Below are 20,445 nucleotides of genomic sequence, written 5' to 3'. Positions count from 1 at the left end.
AATAAAGAAAATCAATCAATCAGTAATAAATAAATATAATAATAATAATAAAAACTTAAGAAACCACATATAGTTGGTGGGTAGACAAATGATTTTTTTCAGATTAAAATGAACAAAGCATTATTAGAGCCCTGTAGACATGACAAAACACGACTATAGTCACATTTATACTCTTTTTATTTACAACATATTGCGCAACTGCAGGGTCTTGAGACACATGCTAACTCGCAAACTAGAGAGCTAGCGACCTAAACGGTAGCCTTCAAGTTATTTCCTTTCAACTTAAATAGCCAAAAACTTACCACTTCCACACGGATAGGGAGGATAACTATTAACAGTTATTTAACCTTTAACATGAACATGAATCAAACGTAATAATTTTTCCTGGGTACATGATACCATACAGCATCCATATCAAACTTTACATTAAACTTTCATATCAAGGCGGGGGCCTCAAACTAGTGTCCTGCGGGCCGTGTTTGAGACCCCTGCATTAGATGGACCATTACTTCGCACACTTACAGTACATGGAGCCATGTGTGTTCTAAGGCGTAAGTTTTGCCAATAATCACGGCCATTAAGGCAAATTTGATGATGATGTCATCCCAGGGCCACATTTGTCTGCCTCCCGTAATAAAGTTCCACACGTGTCCTGCCTTGCCCAGGGGCAGATGAGCGCTGTGCGGTGGAGCCAAGAACCTGTGCATACGCTGATGTGAGCTCTTCAAACCAATCCATCCTCGCCAGCCGCTGCATGTGAAGGAAGCAATAACCACTTCCAGGGATTTAATACATGCTGCAGGGGGGGTTGATAAATTCCTTTTTTCTGACTTTCCTCCTTGATTAGGTCCCAAATTGCACCAAGTGACCCTCTCATTAAAGGGTAAACCCGTTGCTGGGCAAGCAACCCCTGGATGCCAGTAATTGTGGAAGTCGCAGGAAGAAAGAGCGATTAGTGAAAGGGTCAAAAATTTCCAGAAGGGTGTCAGTCTCAATTTGTTAACTCTAAGTCTCAGTGAACCCCCCCACCACCCCCCCAACTCAGACTCCTTTTACAGTCTTTTCTTTAAAGGGGACCTACTACTGTATTGAGTTGTGGTCGCCTATAGAGCAGATACATACAATAACCCGCAGAGAAAATGTTTTAGAGTTTCCAGAATCTGCACCTATTCCAGCTCTATTTGTGCTTCCTTGCCAAAAAGGTGTGTTTTAATTTATTCCACCCACGGCCCTCCTCCGGGCATGCCCACTCCGCTGTGATTGGCCACACGCCCAAAGTGCTTCCTAACTATGAACCAGGAAGTCAGCCCCTCTGTGACATCACAAAAGGGGCAGATTAACCACGCCCTTTGAAATCGAGCATTTAGAGCCGTCCCAAACTTCATTCATTCTACCGCTTTTCCTCACGAGGGTCACGGGGGTGCTGGAGCCTATCCCAGCTGTCTTCGGGCGAGAGGCGGGGTACACCCTGGACAGGTGGCCAGCCAATCACAGGGCACATATAGACAAACAATCACCTGTAAACCTCTTCTTTGGTCTTCATCTACGCCTCCTACCTGACACCTCTAAACGCTGGACATGTCCCAACCATCTTAGTCTGGCCGATAACTGACTTTATCTCCAAGGCCTCTAACATGTAATGTCCCTATGATGTACTCCTTCCTGATCCTATCCATCCTGGTCACTCCCAATGAGAACCTCAGCATCCTCATATCTGCTACCTCCGGTTCTGCTTCCTGTCTTTTCCTCAGTGGCACTAGTGTCTCTAGACCAAACATGGCTGGTCTCACCACAGTTTTGTATACTATAATGTATACTACAGTCAGCTCAGCTCAAACACAAAACAACACCTAACATTGCAAGGTTTTCCCCTTTGTGAGAACAATTGAGACGATCGTGAAAGGCCACAAATTCATTAACAATGACTTACAATACGAGGCACTTTGAACTCAGCATTGATTGGCGGGAAACTTTGACCCCCACAGTCGCCCCCCCCGCAGCCCTCCCTTCAACAGTTGCTGATGACCTCCTCAAGAAGCGAGAGCAATTGTTAGGCGGTCATATATATTTCAAGAAAAAAACTGTATCTCAGCTTTTTTTTTTAATAATTTTTCCAAAAATACAACTTTATTTTATTTTTATTGTCAGAATATTATGACTCTTTAAAAATGACTTTTTCTAATACTAATAAAATTACATTATTTTACCTCATGTTACAAATGTATTCTATAAAAAAAATATTCCTCCTAATATTTTGACTTTATTCTCATAAAATTACAGCCGATTTTTTTCTTTTTGTAAATTTTCCTCTTCTAATTATGACTTTATTCTCATAATATCTTGACTTTATTCCCATAGCATTAGAACCTTTTTGCCACCTTTATTACAAGTCATATTAAAATTATTTTTCTTTAATATTACTTTATGCTAAAATGTTTTTTTCCTCATAATATTAAGTTATACTGGTAAAATTGTCTCGCCCTGTGTTGGTTCCTGTGTGACAATGTGTTTATGTTCCCTTTTTAGTTTAGTTGTCTCCTTGGATGCTCTTATTTTTGTGTTCACTTCCTGTCTTGCCTTGTTTGTGCTTCTCCTATCTCCCACACCTGTTTCTAATTTCATCCCGTCCATTTAGTTCAGGTGTGGGCGCCTTCCGTTGTTGGTTCGTTATCGTTTGTTTCATTTGGCCAGTTGCTGTTAACCTGCTGCTGCAAGCAAATCATCAATAAAAGGAAACACCTTTTTATCTGCATTTTGGTGCTGCTCTCCGCATCCTGGGGTCGCAACGCAACGATGACATTCCACACCGTGACAAAAATGACAACTGTTCTCATTAGAGTACAACTTTTTTCACTTAATATTTTTTTTTTTGTGAAATTACTTTTATTTTTTCTGTTTTTTTTTTTTTTCTTGTCAAATTATGTTTTTAAACTGTGCATGGGCCGCAAATGGCCCCAAGGCCACATTTTGCCCCAAACTACAACCACAATAATAAACATATTATTAAATCACTTCTTCTCCGACGGTGACGATAAAACAGAGAATTATTATCGTTGTTAAAACCGAAGTGGAACCGCGGTTAGCGTCGTTAATCTGTTCCAGAAGGGTCGACTCAAACCAAAACGTACTCTAACCGAATCAAGATCTTCAATGAGAAATCCAAAAGACAGTTTTACAATTGTAGCTTTATACGCAGAAACCGATCAAAACCGCATATGAATATCACCATGAACATTGAATAAATGAACATTGAACATCAATTTTACCTTCATTAAAGAATTGATTGCGGGCAATGAGGCAGCGATATCAACATGGACACCACCTTTATTATTATTATTATTATTATTATTTCTTGAATTTATGAGTGGGTTTTTTTTAATGTCTCTTTATCAAAGTGCTGGCACTTTTGTGTTGTTTTGCATCCGTGATCAATAAGAGAAGCAGAGACAGAGTTAGTTGACAAAGAACCGAATTTTCAATCGGGGCGTACGCTAACCGAGGTCCCACTGTGTGTTACACTGGATCAAATCCTCACACACAGCCAGTAATAACTGTTAGATGTGACTATTGGGGTGAGGGAGGGGGCGGGGTGATAAAGTGTGAGTGAGGTAAACATCTTTCTCAAACATCATGCGCATACACACAAACACAAGACGGGGGGGGGGCTTGAGGGTGTTAGAGGCTGTTATTCATTATCCACACGACTGCATTCCAGGGCCGGACAAAAGAGGTTATCACCACCATCACTCAGAGGCGAGTAACAGAGAGGGATTTAAGCAGGTTCTCAAACAAGATGCCCCCACCTGATAACCTTAAATGTCGCCGTTACACCATTCCGACATGTCCTGATGCGTTCACAAACGGGAGAGAGAAACAGTTTGAATGAGATGAAAAAAAGGCAGAGAGCAATTTTGTGATGTAGACGTATATAAGAACCCCCGTCCCGTCCCGTTCTCTCCACCCGCTCCCCGCCAGGAAGTGAGTGCTGAAGCTGTGGCAAGTGCACCTCATTAACGACGGAGCCACTTCACTGCTCTGAAGGTCAAAAAAGAGCAAATAACCCCCCCCACCCCCCCGCCTTCCCATCAACGACACCGCAACTACACATGTAAGGGTCACTTCCTCCGACATCCGAGGAAGAAAAAGGTCAGTTTGTGATGACCTTTGTGACTGGAGAGGGATCATGTCGGACATGTGGCGCGCTTGATTTGCAGGTTTAATGCGTGACGATACTGGTGTTGATTACAACATCGGCACTTACCTTTTTTAAACTCTTCCAACATGGCGTCCAGCTTGGTGTCGTTGAAGACAAAGTGCAACGGGTGGCTGTAAAATTTGGTGATGGTCTTAAGCGGCGTGCAATCATCCGGGTCCACAAAAGCCAGGTCCTTGACAAAGAGAAGGTCCACAATGTTGGATCTCTCGCCCTCAAAGACCGGAATGCGCGTGTATCCGCTCTTCATGATTTCAGACATGGTGTTGAAGTCCAGCGTGGCATCCCCTGGGATCATGAAGCAATCCCGAAGAGGCGTCATCACCACCTCCACGGTCTTAGTCCTCAGCTCCAGCGCGCCCTGGATGATGTTGAGCTCCTCCTTGACGAGATCGTTGTAAGGATCTGTGACACGCAGCATCTCCAGAAGTTTCTCCCGGTTGTACACGGTGCCAATCTCCTGCCCGAGAAGGTAGTCCAGAAGCTTGCTCACCGGGTAGGAAGCCGGGAAGGTGAGCAGCATGAAGAACTTAGTCAAGAAAATGGTGTTGGCCCCCACAGCCAGGCCATGTCTGGAGCAGATGGCCTGGGGCACAATTTCCCCAAAGATGACTATTCCGATGGTGGACATGACCACGGCGATCAACCCTGAACCGGCGATATCATCCAGAAGAATGGTGAGCGTGGTGTTCACCAGCACGTTCCCCAGCAGAAGCGAGCAAAGCAAGTAATTCCCTTGGCTCCTGACCGGTTCGATCTTCTTGGCGTAGTTCTTCTCCCTTTCCGTGCCGCAATTCTGGACAATCTGCAGCTCCATGGGGTCCAGAGCCATGAGCCCCAGGTTCAAGCCGCTGAACATCCCGGACAGACACAGCAGCATGGAGATGAAGATGACCTGGAGCCAGAAAGGCAGCAGAAACTTTTTCTCCTCCACTACTATGACTCTGGTGTCGTCACCGTCGTGGTAGATCCAGGTGTTCTCCGTCCAAGGGTCGTGCGTTCCGGCCGCGGCAGGTGTGGAAGTGGCGATGCAAAGGTAGTAGGATTTGCTCCTCTCCGTCTTCCGTAGAGGTTTCACTTCGATCTCGACTATTCCGGACGTCTTCCTGTTCACGATAATGTTTGGTAAAATGATGATATCTGAAGTCCTGATACCGCACGGATGCAAGCCGGACGAGTCCTCCCGGCTGTGGTTATCCCCCGAGGAGGAGGCGTCGAGGCCCCCCACCGCGCGGCTCCTCTCGTGCTCCGTGAAGGCGATTTTGGACCAGGTCTCGTTGTTGATGTTCTGCCCGTAGACTCTTAATTTCACCCGAGAGCGCTCACTCACCCGCAGGAAGCCCTTATCCATGAAGGAAATGTCGTCCGTGTCCTCCAATCGGAGCCCGGTTATAACGGTGTCCTCGGACCCTTCCTTGCCACTTGTGGGGGTGACAAAACAGCCAGTGACAGTCAGGAAAATTAACGTCAACGCACGGACCCGGTTCACTGACGCCATTTTTGCAGCGGAGGGTGCTGGGGATAACGGTGCTGTCATAGTGACAACCGTCGGCGAGCAACCTGCTGAATGAAAAATACTTTTAAAAATCAGAGCCAGTCGGAGTCCGCCTTCATCTCCGCCGAGGGTTGCCGTGACTTGCGCATCAGGACCCCTTGGTTCCCACTACGTGGACTACACTGCTGCTTCTGGAGCGCAGGCTTACGGGCTAACTCGTGCCTGTTTCAATTTCCTCCAGACTGATGGGGGCGATGGCCAATCAGGGGAGAGCTACATGCCCGGAGGCGGGGCCTCTGCCACCACAATGACGAAACAGATTTCAAAACAAGTGCACCTCATGTTCACGTACCGACAGCAATCCTCTCGTGACTTTTTTCAACACGGTACGCTAGAAGGCCGAATATGAACCAGGATTGGACGCATTTATGATGACGTCGATATGGCATTGGTGTCCAAAGTGCAGCGCCAGGGCCGTTTGCCATCCGCAGTACAAGTCAAATTAAGCAGGAAAATACATTTAAAAAGCACAATGTAAAGAGAAGAGCAAAAACTACAACACAAAACTTTGTCTTTAAATAAATACAGCATCTCAATGAATTAGAATATCAATATATTTCAATATTTCAATAAGTCAATTCAAAATGTGAAACTTTTCATAAACATCAGTTAATTTTACACTACACATTCACGCTCCAATCAGTAAATAAAGCAAAAAAAATGCCCCCTGAATTTAATTGGTCACTTGAAATCTGTCAATAGGCCTTGTTTTAGCTTTGATACATTTCAGAAAAAATATATAGAAAAATGTCAGAATGCAGCAGCACTCTGTAATATGGTGTCAAATTTTATGATTTGGCTTAAAATAACTCAGACTTTGAGACCGTGCAGTTTATAGATCCAAATCTTTATTCAGACTACACAAAAATGGGAAAGTTGTACCATCTGTAGGTGTTTTGTCAAGATAATATATATGGACAATCATTTCTAAAATGTTTAGTGCAGTAATCAACTTTTTAAAAACTTAGTAATGATTAGTACAGACTACCAAATTATGCTGATTCATTATCGCCAATGAATACTCATACAGTACCTCACTAGAAGTGATAACAGCCCAAATCCATCTTCATAAGGGACAGTACAATAAGAATAAAACATGGATATACTTTCTGTAGTCAGTGTACAGCTTGTATAGCAAAAACATTTACTGCTGCTGCATGAGTCCATCTGGCAAAAATGAGCTGCGGTTCATTGAGGGAAACACGATTTATAACCTGTACTGAGGTCTGTGACCACTTGTCTTATTCCTTATAGGCACAATAAGTCATGTTTTGAACTAAATATACGTACAGTAGGGCATTGGTGACTTACAATACTCAAGTCTTTGTTTGGATAGCCTCTTAAGAGGATGTACACTATTTGCACATTTGCAATAACAGAAAAATGTTCTAACATGAATTGAAAGAAAAGTCTTGTGGTTTCACTCATCCCATCATTGTCATGGTAACACTAATCAAATGTATTTTCACTAAACGTGTCATGTGATTCATTACAACCATGCTGCAAAATTTGAAGTGGTATGCACAAACAGTATTTTTTTTTTACCATGAAGGATAGTTGTGATAAATGTTGTACATTGAAGATGCAAAAACCAATCCAGTGTAGTACAATATAGTCCAAGCTATTGAAAAAACCCATAAATATCTTAGGTAAATTATTTTAACACCTAATCTCATTAATAATGACTTATTTTTTACAATACACAGAGGGTCAGTAAAAACGAGCTGCATGTCCCGACTTGTGCAGATTCAGTGCCACGTGACCTTAAACAGGGTATGTCGAAAAAAATGAATAAATGGGAGATTGTGAGTACCATAATCAATTAGTACATTTAAACAAGAGGAGAGCAATGACTAGGAAATACTAAACATCATACATTTCCTGTCAAATCTAAAAAGCCATAAAGTATATTTACCGGATTTGACTGTTGTAATCCTTCACTCGTTCTAGCCAATTTTACTTAATCTAGCTGTAATGCATAAGTGAGCGTGTGTAAAAACTAACAAGAATTGGTGACTTTTAACTTTACTTTTGTAGCGCCATGTCATTCTATTAAGATGCTGACGTGCTGGATGTACTAATATTTCCAACAATCACTTGCAGCAGGCAGCAGACTCTGTACTGCAGCACCCCCCTGTGGCTGAACCTGGATTTTGTTTCTGCAGCTGCGCAGCCAGCTCGAAAGGATCCCCAGTGCCTGTCTGAATGATCAGTTCAACAAGGATAACATAAGTTAATAATACAAAAGTGTAAAGTTGCATTCAAGGTAATTCTAGACAATAATGCAAAATAAACACTGATATTTATCCTGGCAGTATTCCATATTTTAGATGAGCGAAACACGTCTGTTATCATGGGTTTACTTGTAACGTGTGGCTCTTTATCTCTTTTATCAGAAATTGGTTGTTCATTAAATCAGCGTAGGACAAAAGTGGCACTAAGAGGGTCTACTAAACAAAAGGCTTTTGATGACTAAATCACAAACAAGCATGGTGGATTACTGTAAAATAAGCTCGATTTCCCAAAGGTTGAACCACAAAGCATATATCAGAAGAAAATAAGCATTCTGGCTCTAAATTGCGTCATAGAAAATGCGTTCCGCAAGAAATTGAAAGATTATGTTTGTTGTTGAAACATCTCTAGTGTTGTCCAGAAGGACCACGAGAGCAGATAAGATGGCAGTCTATGAGCCTGAGAAGAGAACATTCATTCCTGTTCAAGGTTGTCAGCATGACTCCACAGTCTGGTTATGACTCCGGGACAGCTGCTTGACCTTGCGCTTGTGCATGAGTGCATATGTGTGCTTTGAGAGAGTGTGTTTGGCAGAATGTGCGGAATGTTTCTTCGTGTGTGACTGTGTGCGAGCCCAGTAAAAACGGTGGGCCGTCGCTGGGTGTGTCGCCATTTTCAAGCTGATACCACAAATATAATAAATATAAACCTCTGGTTCTTAAGTAATCATTTCGGCATACGTCAAGGAGCATCACTGACCTTTGTTTTGACTCCACAGGTTTGACAGGAGCCTCCTGGTGGCTGGAAAGTGAAGGCCCGTGCAAATCTGGAATGGGTCAGGATGGAGGCGACTTCGCCATCTACCTCCGCCACTTCTCCAGCCTGTCAGATGCAAACATGTGCAAATATTCAGCTGAAAAGCCGCAGCAGCTGATTTGATCCTCAAGAAGATACAAACCTTGAAGGTGTACTGACAGTCAAAGAGGAGGGTCTGCTCTGACCCTGTAATGTTACCATTATAGACGACTTTACAGGACTTGGTGCTGCCTTTAGGGACCTTAAACAGGCGGTAGGTGGCAGAGACAAACTTGAAGTCACCTGCGATGCAAAACAGGAGAAAATCAATGAAAACAAGCAATACAAGACTTTTTAACTCATTCACTTCCAGCCACTTTTCAAAAGCTGTCCCTCTCTTTACCGGCCATTTTTGATGATTTGGACAGATTTTGCCGTGGTATGAACCAAAAGAAGAATTTGACTCTCATCTTTCATTAGAAAAAACTTTGTTTCTACCTTTTTCCTTTCTTCAGTAATCTGCAGTAGAACCCAGGTAAGATTCAGCAAAATATCCATATACATTTTTTTACAAATATAACACAATTTTCACATTTGCAACTGTGCGCATGAATGCTACACGGCAAAATGCCTTTTGGTTGCTGCTGAGCATGTATTTAAAAGGGAAAGATGAACTCGGTTCTCTTATAAAATGCACTTCTGCCACCTTGTGGCCGTTTTTTTCCATGTTAAAACTGCACCAAACATGCTCTCTTCTATTGTGGAGTTGCATCATCACCTAAAATACGTATATAAATACGTATTTAGAACTGATATGAGTTCATATAATACAATGAGGAAAGGAACCAAACGACAAGCATCACACCCAGGCTGGCTTGCATGTCCTTGTTGTCAACAGTGATGTGGCTGGCAGTAACAAGCCTCGGGGGGCTGAATCCTACTTCCTCGGCCAACTGTAGCAGATCCTTGTACCACAGTGCGCCACCAAACCCCTCACCTGCATTGAAAAAGTACAATGTCATACTTGGGTATTTGCCTGCAGCTTATTTATATCATTAGAATATGAACAATACTCACCCCACAGGACTTTATTGTTTTTAATATCCTCCGTTTGTCTTCCATTGCAGTACATGTCACTGAAGAAAAACTCCCCGCCGTCCTAAATGGGTGTGTACATGCTAATATGTGAAGCTGTCATGGCTGACATTTTTACAACAGGGAGTTTAGTACCTTCAACACGGTGTAGGCTTCATTTAGAACTTTCTTCTTATCTGGAGAAAGGTTGACCACACAGTTGGAGCTACGTGATGATACACAACTTGCAGTTATGCAAAACAAACAGAATGAGCAGGAGGCATAATCTTACATGATGATATCATAAAAGTTCTTTTCCAGACCCGCCTCTGTTAAGGCCTCGATGTAACCCTGGACAAAATTCACATTCGGCTTCTTGTAGCCAAATTCCTTCATGTGAAAGTCCACATGCTTCCTGGCCACTTCAAGCTGGAAAAGAAAAGATGTTTACACATTAAGTCAGAGTGCTCCAAACATCTGCTGCTTTATTTACAGCATTTCATCAAACTTTAGTTACAAGCTCAAAGAATGATGCCACCACCGTGACTATGGTGTTCTTCTGGTGGAAACAGGAAACACTTCTCTACTTATGATGTAGTGCAGTTTCTACACCACAGCAGTGTCCCGTGACTTCACACACCTGATCCTCAGTCATGTCGATGCCAGTGACATGGCCAGTCTCGCCCACCAGCTGACTCAGCATGTAGCAGTCTCTACCACTCCCGCTGCCCAGGTCCAGGATCTTGCAGCCCTCCAAACACTCTGGCGCCACCAGACCACAACCAAAGTATCTACAGGAGAGGGTGGCCCATTTGGCAATATTACTTTAGAGGGTTTATATCAGTATTGATTTTTTGATTATAATAATAATTGCCGTATGAGTGATGACATGGCGTTCCCACACAGACAACTTTGCCTGGAATTATTAATTATTGTAAGTATATAAGTTTTGCCTTTGGATTATACATACAGTGGTGTGAAAAAGTGTTTGCCCCTTCCAGATTTCTTTTTTTGCATGTTTGTTACACTTAAACATTTCAGATTAAATACAAATATTAGTCAATGACAACACAAGTGTACACAAAATGCAGTTGCTTTTTATTGTTAAGGGAGAAAAAAATCCAAACCTACTTGACCCTGTGAGAAAAAAGTGATTGCTACCACTGTGACAACATAACTGAGATCTATCAGTCTGGAAAAGGTCATAAAGCCAATTCTAAAGCTTTGGGACTGCTGCAAACCACAGCGAGAGCCATTATCAACAAATGGAGAAAATGTGGAACAGTGATGAGCGTTCACAGGAGTGGCCGTCCAACTAAAATTACTTCAAGACTGAGTAATCAAATGACTAATCTAAGTGGTCACAAAAGACCCCACAACAACATCCAAAAAACTGCAGGCCTCACTTGCCTCAGTTAAGTTCAGTGATTTGGCTCCACACTTTACACTGGGCAAAAACGGACTGCATGGCAGAGTTCCAAGATGAAAATCACCACTGAACAAAAACAACATTAATGCTCTTTTCAATTTTTCCAGAAAACATCTTGATGATTCACAAGACCTTCGGGAAAATACTCTGCGGTCTGACGAGACAAAAGTAGAACTTTTTGGAAGGTGTGTGTCCCATTACATCTGGCATAAAAGTAACACTGTATTTAAAAAAAAAACATCATACCAAAGGTAGAATATGGTGGTGGTAGTGTGATGATATGGGGCTGTTTTGATATTTCAGGACATGGAAGAATTGCGGCTGATAAATGGAACAATTAATTATCGTGTCTACCAAAAATCCTGAAGGAGAATATCCTTTAAAAAGCGGTTCATGCTGGAAAACCCTCCACCAAAGAGCTATAAAAAAACTCAATGCAAGTTATCGCAAACACTTGATTGCAGTTGTTGCTGCTAATGGCTCAACCAGTTACAGTGTTATGTTTTGGGGGAAATCACTTTTTTGGGATTTTTTTCTCCCTTAATAATAAAAAGTCAAACAAAGTCAATATAATATCACACTTCAGGAGGAATCACTCAAGAGTCACACGCAACAGTTTGAGGGAAAAGATGCAGCTATGGGTTAGAAAGCATCTCCAGAACTGACTGCTTTGCCAGTAAAAAGTGTGAACATGCGTGCAGGTAACCTGTCTGTGACATCAGCATGGACTTTCTTCAGAGCCTGGAGGATGTGTTTTGGAAGGGGCGCAGCTAGAGCCACGCAGGCATTGCTCTTCAGGTCTGAGGTGTTCTTCAACGTCTTTCCATAATAATCCTACGTGTGACGTCACAAGAGGTGATGTTAGGTCAGTGCACGTCTGTGAGGGCAAATTGTTCATAACAATGCACAAAATCACAAATGAATCAGCTTTACTGGCCTGGTTCAATATATACAGTCAATATATGGTTCAATATATATATATATAAAATATTTACACAACTTACACGAATGTTGTAAGCAGTAGCGTTTGTATTCTAGTTTTGCCACGAGCAGGAAGATGTCAAAGTATGAAGCTATAAGCTATACAATATTTCTGTTGTATTCACAATAAACGTGAAATCTAACCTTAACATCCAGATGTACGTCGGTGTCGGCAAAGCTAAAAAAAAAAAAAAGAATAATGATTAAAGTAAGAATATAACATCAGTCGTACAATGGTACATAAAAAAGCTAACTACTAACCACTAGCTTCATGTGCTAAAAGTCAAGCTAAAAGACAAACTGGTGTTTAGTTTGTTCTTACCTTGCTTTATCAGCCATTATCGGGCACGAAAGTCCACTATACGCCGGAAAAAAAAGTTAGGCACTTGGGTAGGAAAGGTTTTGTTGCGAGCACTTTGGACAGATAGACGACTTAAAATGTTTCTTCAGTTCAGGATTCAGAGTCTACTATATGCGTCCAAAAGCGCCCCCTGCTGGTCATTACAGGGAACAGCAGGGGGAAGCTGCATCCAAGACAATGCTGTGATTATTCACTTCACGGCAGGGGTGTACACACTTTTATACAAATTAAAGAAAGAGGTGTGCCACTTTGACACATTTTGTTAATTATAATGTTCTATATGATAGAATTGGTGGGCATTTTGCATCCCAGTCGTAACATTTAATGTAATCCAAGTACAAAATACTTACTGGGGTAAAACATTTACATTACGTTACAATTCTTGGGGCCACTATATTTTTATACATATTTTTAAATTTTTAAACTAAACTAAACTTTACATATATGCGATTATTTTAATTTTTTTTATAATAAAAAAACAAACCGTGGGCCGTAAATGGCCCCTGTGCCCATTCCGCACTTTGAACACCCAAGCTTTTGTAGCTCTTCGTCGGGGTTGGATGTATCTTGGAGGGCAATTATAACCCTTAGCAGCTAAAACCAAAGAAAGAAATTGAAGCTTTATTGCAAATGTTGATCTGAAATTGGATAGTATGTTATACGCCCTTTGAATGAGGTTGTATACGCACAGGAAATCGTGTTCTACCAGCTGACCAATCATAGCCTTTACGGTCCGTGAGGACTTCTAGGGGGAGTAGCGAGCCAGTGTCAGGCCACGGCCATGCCGGTGCCTCCACACGGTTGCATCCAGGTTTCAGATACTGACCTTGAAACAGTCCAGTTCTGGTGTATGAAGCGCATGAAAAAACATTACACAAAAACCAAATTATTTTTAGTACAATATAACAAAAAAAACACTGCACCCTCTGCATGAACAACAGCTTCGCCATTAGGTGGGCTGACTTGGTCCCCTGTGGCTCACGGCAATGATGCACATCCCTGTGTAAAATGGGCCCCCCCGCCAATCGATTGTGGGGCCCAATGCGTAGTGCTTGGAAACCCCTGCTCTTTGTCATGCAACCTAACCTGGTTGATACCTTCACTCATATTTTCACGGGTAAGGCTTTTAAAACTGCTGTCCAAAAATATATAATACACTTTTAGACATCTTTTATTATTACAATCATTATTATTTATTTCATTCATACAAAATAACAATTCAAAAATATGCTGATTTAGGATGTAATAATGACTAAACAATTTAATTAAATGAAAAATTGTACTTCAGAGGTTGCTAGGTCAACTCGTTAAAGGTGTAAAGAAATACTGCAATCTCAGTCTACATCATGTCATCATGACATTTGAATGTTTTTGTATCACTTCACAATCAGGTAATCAGGTTAATGACGAAGGAACCTACCTAACCCCAACTCATTAGTTCTAAATTACCTTATGTACCTTATAGTAAAGTGAGACCAATGATTCTGCGACGTGATGATGTTCTGACGTCACTTGCAACACGTCATTAATTACTTGCAGCAGGTTGCAGACTTTGTACTGCAGCACCCCCCTGTGGCAGAACCTGGACTCTGCTTCTTCAGCTTCTCAGCCAGCTCGAAAGGATCCTCTGTGCCTGCCTAAATAGTTTACATTAAAAAACAAAATAAGAGATAGATAGAAAGATAACAATTTTGGATTATATTATGTTAGGTGTAATTCAACATAATACTAGAGAATATGCAACAAAAAAACAGTCATAGTTTTGTTGCATTTCATAAAATAAGGTGTCAACCCAACCCATCAGTGTGGGTTAACTCGGGGTTGCACTTCATCTCCTTTATCAGACATCGGTTGTAAATAAAGCGGCAATATAAAGAGAAATGGAGATAACATAAACAAAAGGCTTTCTATTTCTATATCACATCCAAGTATTGCTGTACAACTACCTAAGCTTGATAGCACTTTAGAGAAACAGTCCAAAGGTTGAAGTGTGAAGAATATTTCTAAACATTATGCACAAAATAAACAAGCAAACTATGTGCATTGAATGACCATAGGAGCTGATACGATGGCATTCAATGAGCTTGAGAAGAGGACATTCCTTCCTGTTCAAGGTTCTCAGCATGACTCCACATTCTGGTTATGACTTTGCAACAGCTGCTTGACCTTGTGCTTGTGCATGAGTGTATATGTGTGCTTAGAGAGTGTGTGTTTGTGAGAGTGTGCTGTGGGCCTCTTTGGGTGTGTCTCCAATTTCAAACTGATACTGTAAACATATTGACCTCTGGTGCTTGAAGTAATCATACCTGAATATCTTACAGTATATAACACCACTGACCTTTGATTTGTCTCCACAGGGTTCACAGGAGCCTCCAGGTGGCTGGAAAGTGAAGTCTTGCGCAAATCTGGAATGGGTCAGGATGGAGGCCACTTCAGCATCTACCTCCGCCACTTCTCCAGCCTGTCAGACGCACACTTTAGTGGAAAGATTCCGCTGAAAAGCCGCAGGAGCTCATGAAGAAGATACAAACCTTGAAGGTGTACTGACAGTCGAAGCGGAGCGTCTCCTCTGACCCTGTAATGTTACCATTATAGATGACTTTACAGGACTTGGTGCTGCCTTTAGGGACCTTAAACAGGCGGTAGGTGGCAGAGACAAACTTGAAGTCACCTGCAATGTGAAACAGATGAACATAAAATCAAGTGAAACAATAAATGAAGTAATACACTTTCCAAGCCATCAAGTTTAAAACTGGATTTGTTGAAAAACAAACATTATACCCAGAATGCCCTGCAGTTCCTTGTTGTCAACAGTGATGATGCTGGCTGTAATGAGCCTCGGGGGACTGAATCCTACTTCCTTGGCCAACTGTAGCAGATCTTTGTACCACAGCGCCCCGCCTAAACACTCACCTGTCAGGAGAGAAGTACCGTCAGGTACATGTGTCTGCAGCGTATGCACATCAGCAGTACACCTGTCACACTCACCCCACAGGACTTTGTCCTTTTTAATTTCCTCTGTTAGTCTTCCATTGCAGTAGACGTCACTGAAGTAAAACTCACCGCCATCCTGAACATCAGTAGAGTGTAGAGTGCATGGTTAACATTGATATTGTATTCAAACTTTTTGCACACAGGGCCACATACTGAAAAATGAAAGGATGCAAGAAGATCAATTAGAAAAAAAACTCATCTCGGGTTTGTGATTAAGTTTTCAATTCCATATTTTCCCATTTCCATTTTTGCTGCTTTGTTTTTAATATTAATTAATAATATTTCAACTTTGTAAACTTTTTGCCATTATATTATGACTTTATAACCATAATATATGGACTTTATTCCAATAATATTTAACATTTTCCTAACCTACTTTAAAAAAAATGTATTGTGTTTTGTTTGTTTCTCATAATAACATAATAGCATAATTTTTTAATATTTCAACTCAAGTCAACTCGAATGACACAATTTTTTCCTGGGTTTATTCTCGTAAAATTGCATCTTTATTCTTGTTAGGATACAACTTTTTTTATTTTGTTTTGATATTTAGATGTTGGAATTTTTTTAATTCCAGTGGTTTTCCCTCTTAATATTGTGACAATTATTGTCTGTGTTTTTTAATGTCTTTTTTTTTATACATCATATTTTTACAATGTGCGGTGGGCTAGAATTAGCTCCAGGAATGAAATGACTTGTAGTTACTTATAGCTAAATTCATTCAATAATATACAGTGTAATGTATATATGATGTCCACACATGAATGGAAACACACTGCCAATTTGCAGATAAGATAAAGGATAAATACATTTAAAAAGAACATCAAACAACATAATCAGTTAATGTACCTTAAGCACGTCGTAGGCTTCAGTCAGGACTCGTTTCTTGTCAGGCGAAAGATTCACCACACAGTTGGAGCTAAGTAATAAGAGAGAAAATTTATAAAGTTTTTTTACTTCTATAAAGTATATATAGAGTCATCCCTCGCCACTTTGTGCTTTGACTGCAGTCTGTTATTAGCTAAAAACGTGCATATTTAAGCAAATGTTATGTATGGTTAAATTATGTAAAGTACAAATATAAAATGCATCGAAAGACATGTTGTAGTACTCTGCACTGGTCACTAGGTGTCACTAATAGTACATAACGACCTGTTGAACACACCTTGCTGTTAATGTTATTGGTAAATAAGGAGCAAGGATGGCTGTAAGCAATTACTAAGCCTTAAAATATGAAAGCAAGAGGCAAGAAAATGTACTTCTTACATAATGATATCAAAAGAGTTCTTTTCCAGACCCGCCTCTGTTAAGGCCTCAATGTAGCCCTGGACAAAATTCACATTCGGCTTCTTGTAGCCAAATTCCTTCATGTGAAAGTCCACGTGCTTCCTGGCCACTTCAAGCTGGAAAACAAAACAGGTTTACACATCGATCTACACATTTACACACAAATAGATTGTGTTGATCTATCGCACAGCGGTCTACCTGATCCTCAGTCATGTCGATGCCAGTGACATGGCCAGTCTCGCCCACCAGCTGACTCAGCATGTAGCAATCTCTACCACTGCCGCTGCCCAGGTCCAGAATCTTACAGCCCTCCAAACACTCTGGTACCACGAGACCACAGCCATAGTATCTAAAAGAGAGGAATACTACTAACTGTTGTGCTAATACAATGTGTGAATGTATAGAGACAACCTGTCAGTGACGTCGGCATGGACTTTCTTCAGAGCCTGGAGGATGAATTTTGGGAGCGGCTGGGCCGGAGCTACACAGGCGTTGCTCTTCAGGTCTGAGGTGTTTTTCAGTGTCTTTCCATAATAATCCTACATCGGTGGACAAGGAAGATCAAAAAGTGGGCCGGTGGTTCACCAGTAGTTGACCAATATAAGAAGTGGTGAAAACGACAGCAACCACAATTTTTCAATCACTTTACTAATGAGACCACTTTTCGTATTGCTTAACATGTCTTTTATCACAGGGTATTGAAATACTCTGAGTCATAAATTTACAAGAACAAACTCATAACTGTATATTACAGCTATGAAAAGGGGGGACTTATATGAGCACTGGCCGTGGGCATGTAGAGGGGCTAGACATGCTAATGTAATTGCGCTTAACTGCTATGTTTTGCTGCTGCCACCATTTGACACGTATGACACACAATATTATGACTTTTATTTTGAAACACTCACAAAGTTTTGTTTTTTAAGTGTGCAGGAAAGGGTACGCTACTCTAAAAAGTATGGGAACCACTGGGTTCATCAATATGACACGCCCCCTAGTGGTGGCCAATGCAGTGATTAACCATTTGCCAGTGTTGGCTGCTGGAGGACAGCGATTGTGACGTCACAAGGTTATGTTAGGTCAGTGCATGTCTGAGAACAACACGGCGGTAATAAAATTACATTAGAACCCGCTTGTGCTGGCCAAAAGGGCAAGTCATTGTTTCCTGTCGTTCGTGTTACTCTGGTATTACATATTATATACAGTACAATCAGTATACAAAGTAAAAATATTCAGACAGATTATATAGATTCTAATGTAAAGGAGGAGAAATAAAGTGTAGTCATATTTCCAAAAACTTCACTCGTTTTCAAACAGTTGATTGAGTATTTAAGAACAGGTTAAATGTTTTATAACTTACCTTAACATCCAGGTGAACGGTGGTATCCGCAAAGCTTTAAAACACAATTAAAAGCATATTACATACAGTACTTGTGGAGCGTAAAACAACTAGCTAATATTCGTATGCTAACTGAAGCTAGCCGAGATATTAATGCTTCAAATGCATGAATCAAATCCATGGATAAGTATGGGTATTTGCCGTGTAATTCACGGTACTACAATGTCACTAATGATATAAATATGTCGTATCAGTACACACTGGCAAGTTAAAAAGTCAACACTCGGTCAATATGCTAAAAGCTAGGCTAACGGACAAGATGTGTCGTGTTTGTAGATGGTTCTTACTTCTTACCTTGATTTATCAGCCATTATTGGAGAAGTTCCTTAGTGTGCAGGAGAAAGATGTGTAGCAGAAGTAATGTTGAGAGGGCAAGAGTCTGCTTTAAGGGAGGGGTGGGGCGGATCGAACCAAATCGCCACAGTTTCGATACCAATAATTATCCGTATCGAATCGATACTACTATAATGAGCACTATTTTTCAGTTCTCGTCGATGATTATGTCACAGATACCCGTGTTGTGTCGCCTTTACATAGTTGTATTTATATATTTTTATGTTATATTTGACATATTTTGCACTATAGACTTTGTTTTACTCAAGCTAATGTATGTATTACAGTAAATACTCACTTTTTGCAGGGATTTCAAGGTCAGCAGCGAATGGTGAAAAACACAATTAATTGATACAACCACTAAAAACCTAGCTAGCTTGATGTTGACGTTTCCTACCAATTTTTGGATCAACATTTGCAGTAAAAGTGACTGTCGTGATTATATTAGACTCAATATATTCACAATACAGGTTTAAAACCTACACTGTATATGTCTCGCACACTTATCAGATGCATCAAAACTATAAAAGGTACTTGCCACTCATAAATATATAATCGATGAAAAGCTATATAGAGTCAGAGTCTCAGCACACAAGTATGGTGTGTTCAAGGACCACCGGACAAAGTGTGAAATCTCAAGGTTGGAGATGGATTTTGCAGTCTACCAAAAAATCCCAAAGTCACTTGTTGGGTTCTTGGGTTCTACAGCAGGTCTACAGCAGGACAATGATCCAAAACACACCAGCAAGTCCACCTCTGATTGGCTGAAGAAAAACAAAATGAAGACTTTGGAGGAGTCAAAAGTCAAAGTCCTGACTTGAATCCTATATTAAGACGCTATGGCATGACCTTAAAAAGTAGTTTGTATTTCGATTTTCAATAATCGTGATGACAAAAATGACAAATTTAAGCATTTTGAAACATTTCAAGTAAAAAGTATAATTATCAATACGGTTGCTGTATTTACTTGGTATCAGATCGATACCAAACTTGGCAGCACAGACAAACCTATATGGCGAGATCAGAGTTCGCTTCCTGCACTAACTGCATGGAAACACATTCACCTTCATGAGGTTTAGACGAGGAAAGACTAAATTCTCATACAAAGACAATACAATTTAAAATTGAAATTTTATTGAAAGTACATCCACCTTGGTTGATGTTGCCGTAGTTAAACATTCAAAGTATATGTGCACATCCACACAATGGCGAACAAAACAAGTCTTTGGCATGATTTAACCTGATGTGGTTTAACAAGCATGTTCCAACACAGTGTAGCCTTCACACCACTTTACTACTGGAGGATATGGGAGCAAAACAAATAAAGCTAATGATTTTATTTCAATGTTTTGGCTATAACATGACATGTCATTGTACACTTTTTTTTAAACATATAACATGGTTTTATGATTGTTTTTAATTACTTTTTTAAAATTTAATACACTCAATGAAAAATGAACTCATCCTTAAACTACTTGTACCACAATAACAATTTATATGCTACAGAAAGTACTTGCTCTGATGGGCAAAATACTATCAAATCACACAAAAAAAGACTGTGCTTTTAGAGGGATATGCACATTGTATGTGCATTTATATGTGGATGGAAACCTTGTGCTTTGTAAATTTTGCTAGCTGTTCCATAGACGGTCAGCATTGAGTGCATTTGTAGAAATATGTTAAGTTGAATCTGTGTATTTTTTCTAGGCACATTCTGTTGCAAAATTTATAGTGCGGATGTACGACATTCTGCCTACATGGTAGTACTCACCTTTTACATGTGGTCATTGAA

The 20,445-nt window shown here is 40.7% G+C and overlaps 3 protein-coding genes across 4 annotated transcripts in view; all 3 read right to left on the bottom strand.

Annotated features, from left to right (window-relative positions):
- The window catches only part of cnnm2b (cyclin and CBS domain divalent metal cation transport mediator 2b), a 39,256-nt gene extending 33,277 nt beyond the window's left edge, over nt 1-5,979 (bottom strand). Inside the window, exons 1-2 of one of the 2 annotated variants that reach the window (XM_058091698.2) lie at nt 4,262-5,979; nt 3,590-3,845 (exon numbers count right to left, since the gene is read on the bottom strand). In XM_058091698.2, coding sequence (XP_057947681.2) covers nt 3,826-3,845; nt 4,262-5,750 — 1,509 coding nt within the window. In that variant the 5' untranslated portion in view covers nt 5,751-5,979 and the 3' untranslated portion in view covers nt 3,590-3,825. Of the gene's footprint in view, nt 1-3,589; nt 3,846-4,261 lie in introns of those variants that run through there. The other variant, XM_058091696.2, reaches the window with a different exon arrangement.
- A 634-nt stretch (nt 5,980-6,613) lies between these two features.
- On the bottom strand, nt 6,614-12,789 carry LOC131142885 (arsenite methyltransferase-like). Its single transcript, XM_058091709.2, has 11 exons — nt 12,602-12,789; nt 12,424-12,457; nt 12,005-12,132; nt 10,510-10,660; nt 10,162-10,298; nt 10,026-10,095; nt 9,873-9,954; nt 9,661-9,792; nt 8,959-9,098; nt 8,760-8,882; nt 6,614-7,969 (listed from the first exon to the last, which is right to left on the bottom strand). The coding sequence occupies exons 1-11, from the start codon at nt 12,616-12,618 to the stop codon at nt 7,862-7,864; spliced, it is 1,122 nt and encodes a 373-aa protein (XP_057947692.2). The 5' UTR covers nt 12,619-12,789; the 3' UTR covers nt 6,614-7,861.
- A 1,009-nt stretch (nt 12,790-13,798) lies between these two features.
- LOC131142869 (arsenite methyltransferase-like) lies at nt 13,799-18,747 on the bottom strand. The gene is made up of 11 exons (XM_058091708.2): nt 18,615-18,747; nt 18,282-18,315; nt 17,333-17,460; nt 17,120-17,270; nt 16,901-17,037; nt 16,484-16,553; nt 15,629-15,710; nt 15,422-15,553; nt 15,172-15,311; nt 14,979-15,101; nt 13,799-14,277 (listed from the first exon to the last, which is right to left on the bottom strand). Exons 1-11 carry the CDS (start codon nt 18,629-18,631, stop codon nt 14,170-14,172), a joined length of 1,122 nt encoding a protein of 373 aa, XP_057947691.2. The 5' UTR covers nt 18,632-18,747; the 3' UTR covers nt 13,799-14,169.
- Nucleotides 18,748-20,445: the final 1,698 nt, after the last annotated feature.

This window comes from Doryrhamphus excisus, linkage group LG9 (assembly GCF_037039965.1).
Source record: "Doryrhamphus excisus strain RoL-2023G ecotype Guam linkage group LG9, RoL_Dexc_Guam_v1.1, whole genome shotgun sequence".
In the NCBI taxonomy this organism is placed as follows: Eukaryota; Metazoa; Chordata; class Actinopteri; order Syngnathiformes; family Syngnathidae; genus Doryrhamphus; species Doryrhamphus excisus.
Note: the sequence above shows the minus strand (reverse complement) of the source record. Positions and strands in the feature narration are given on the sequence as shown.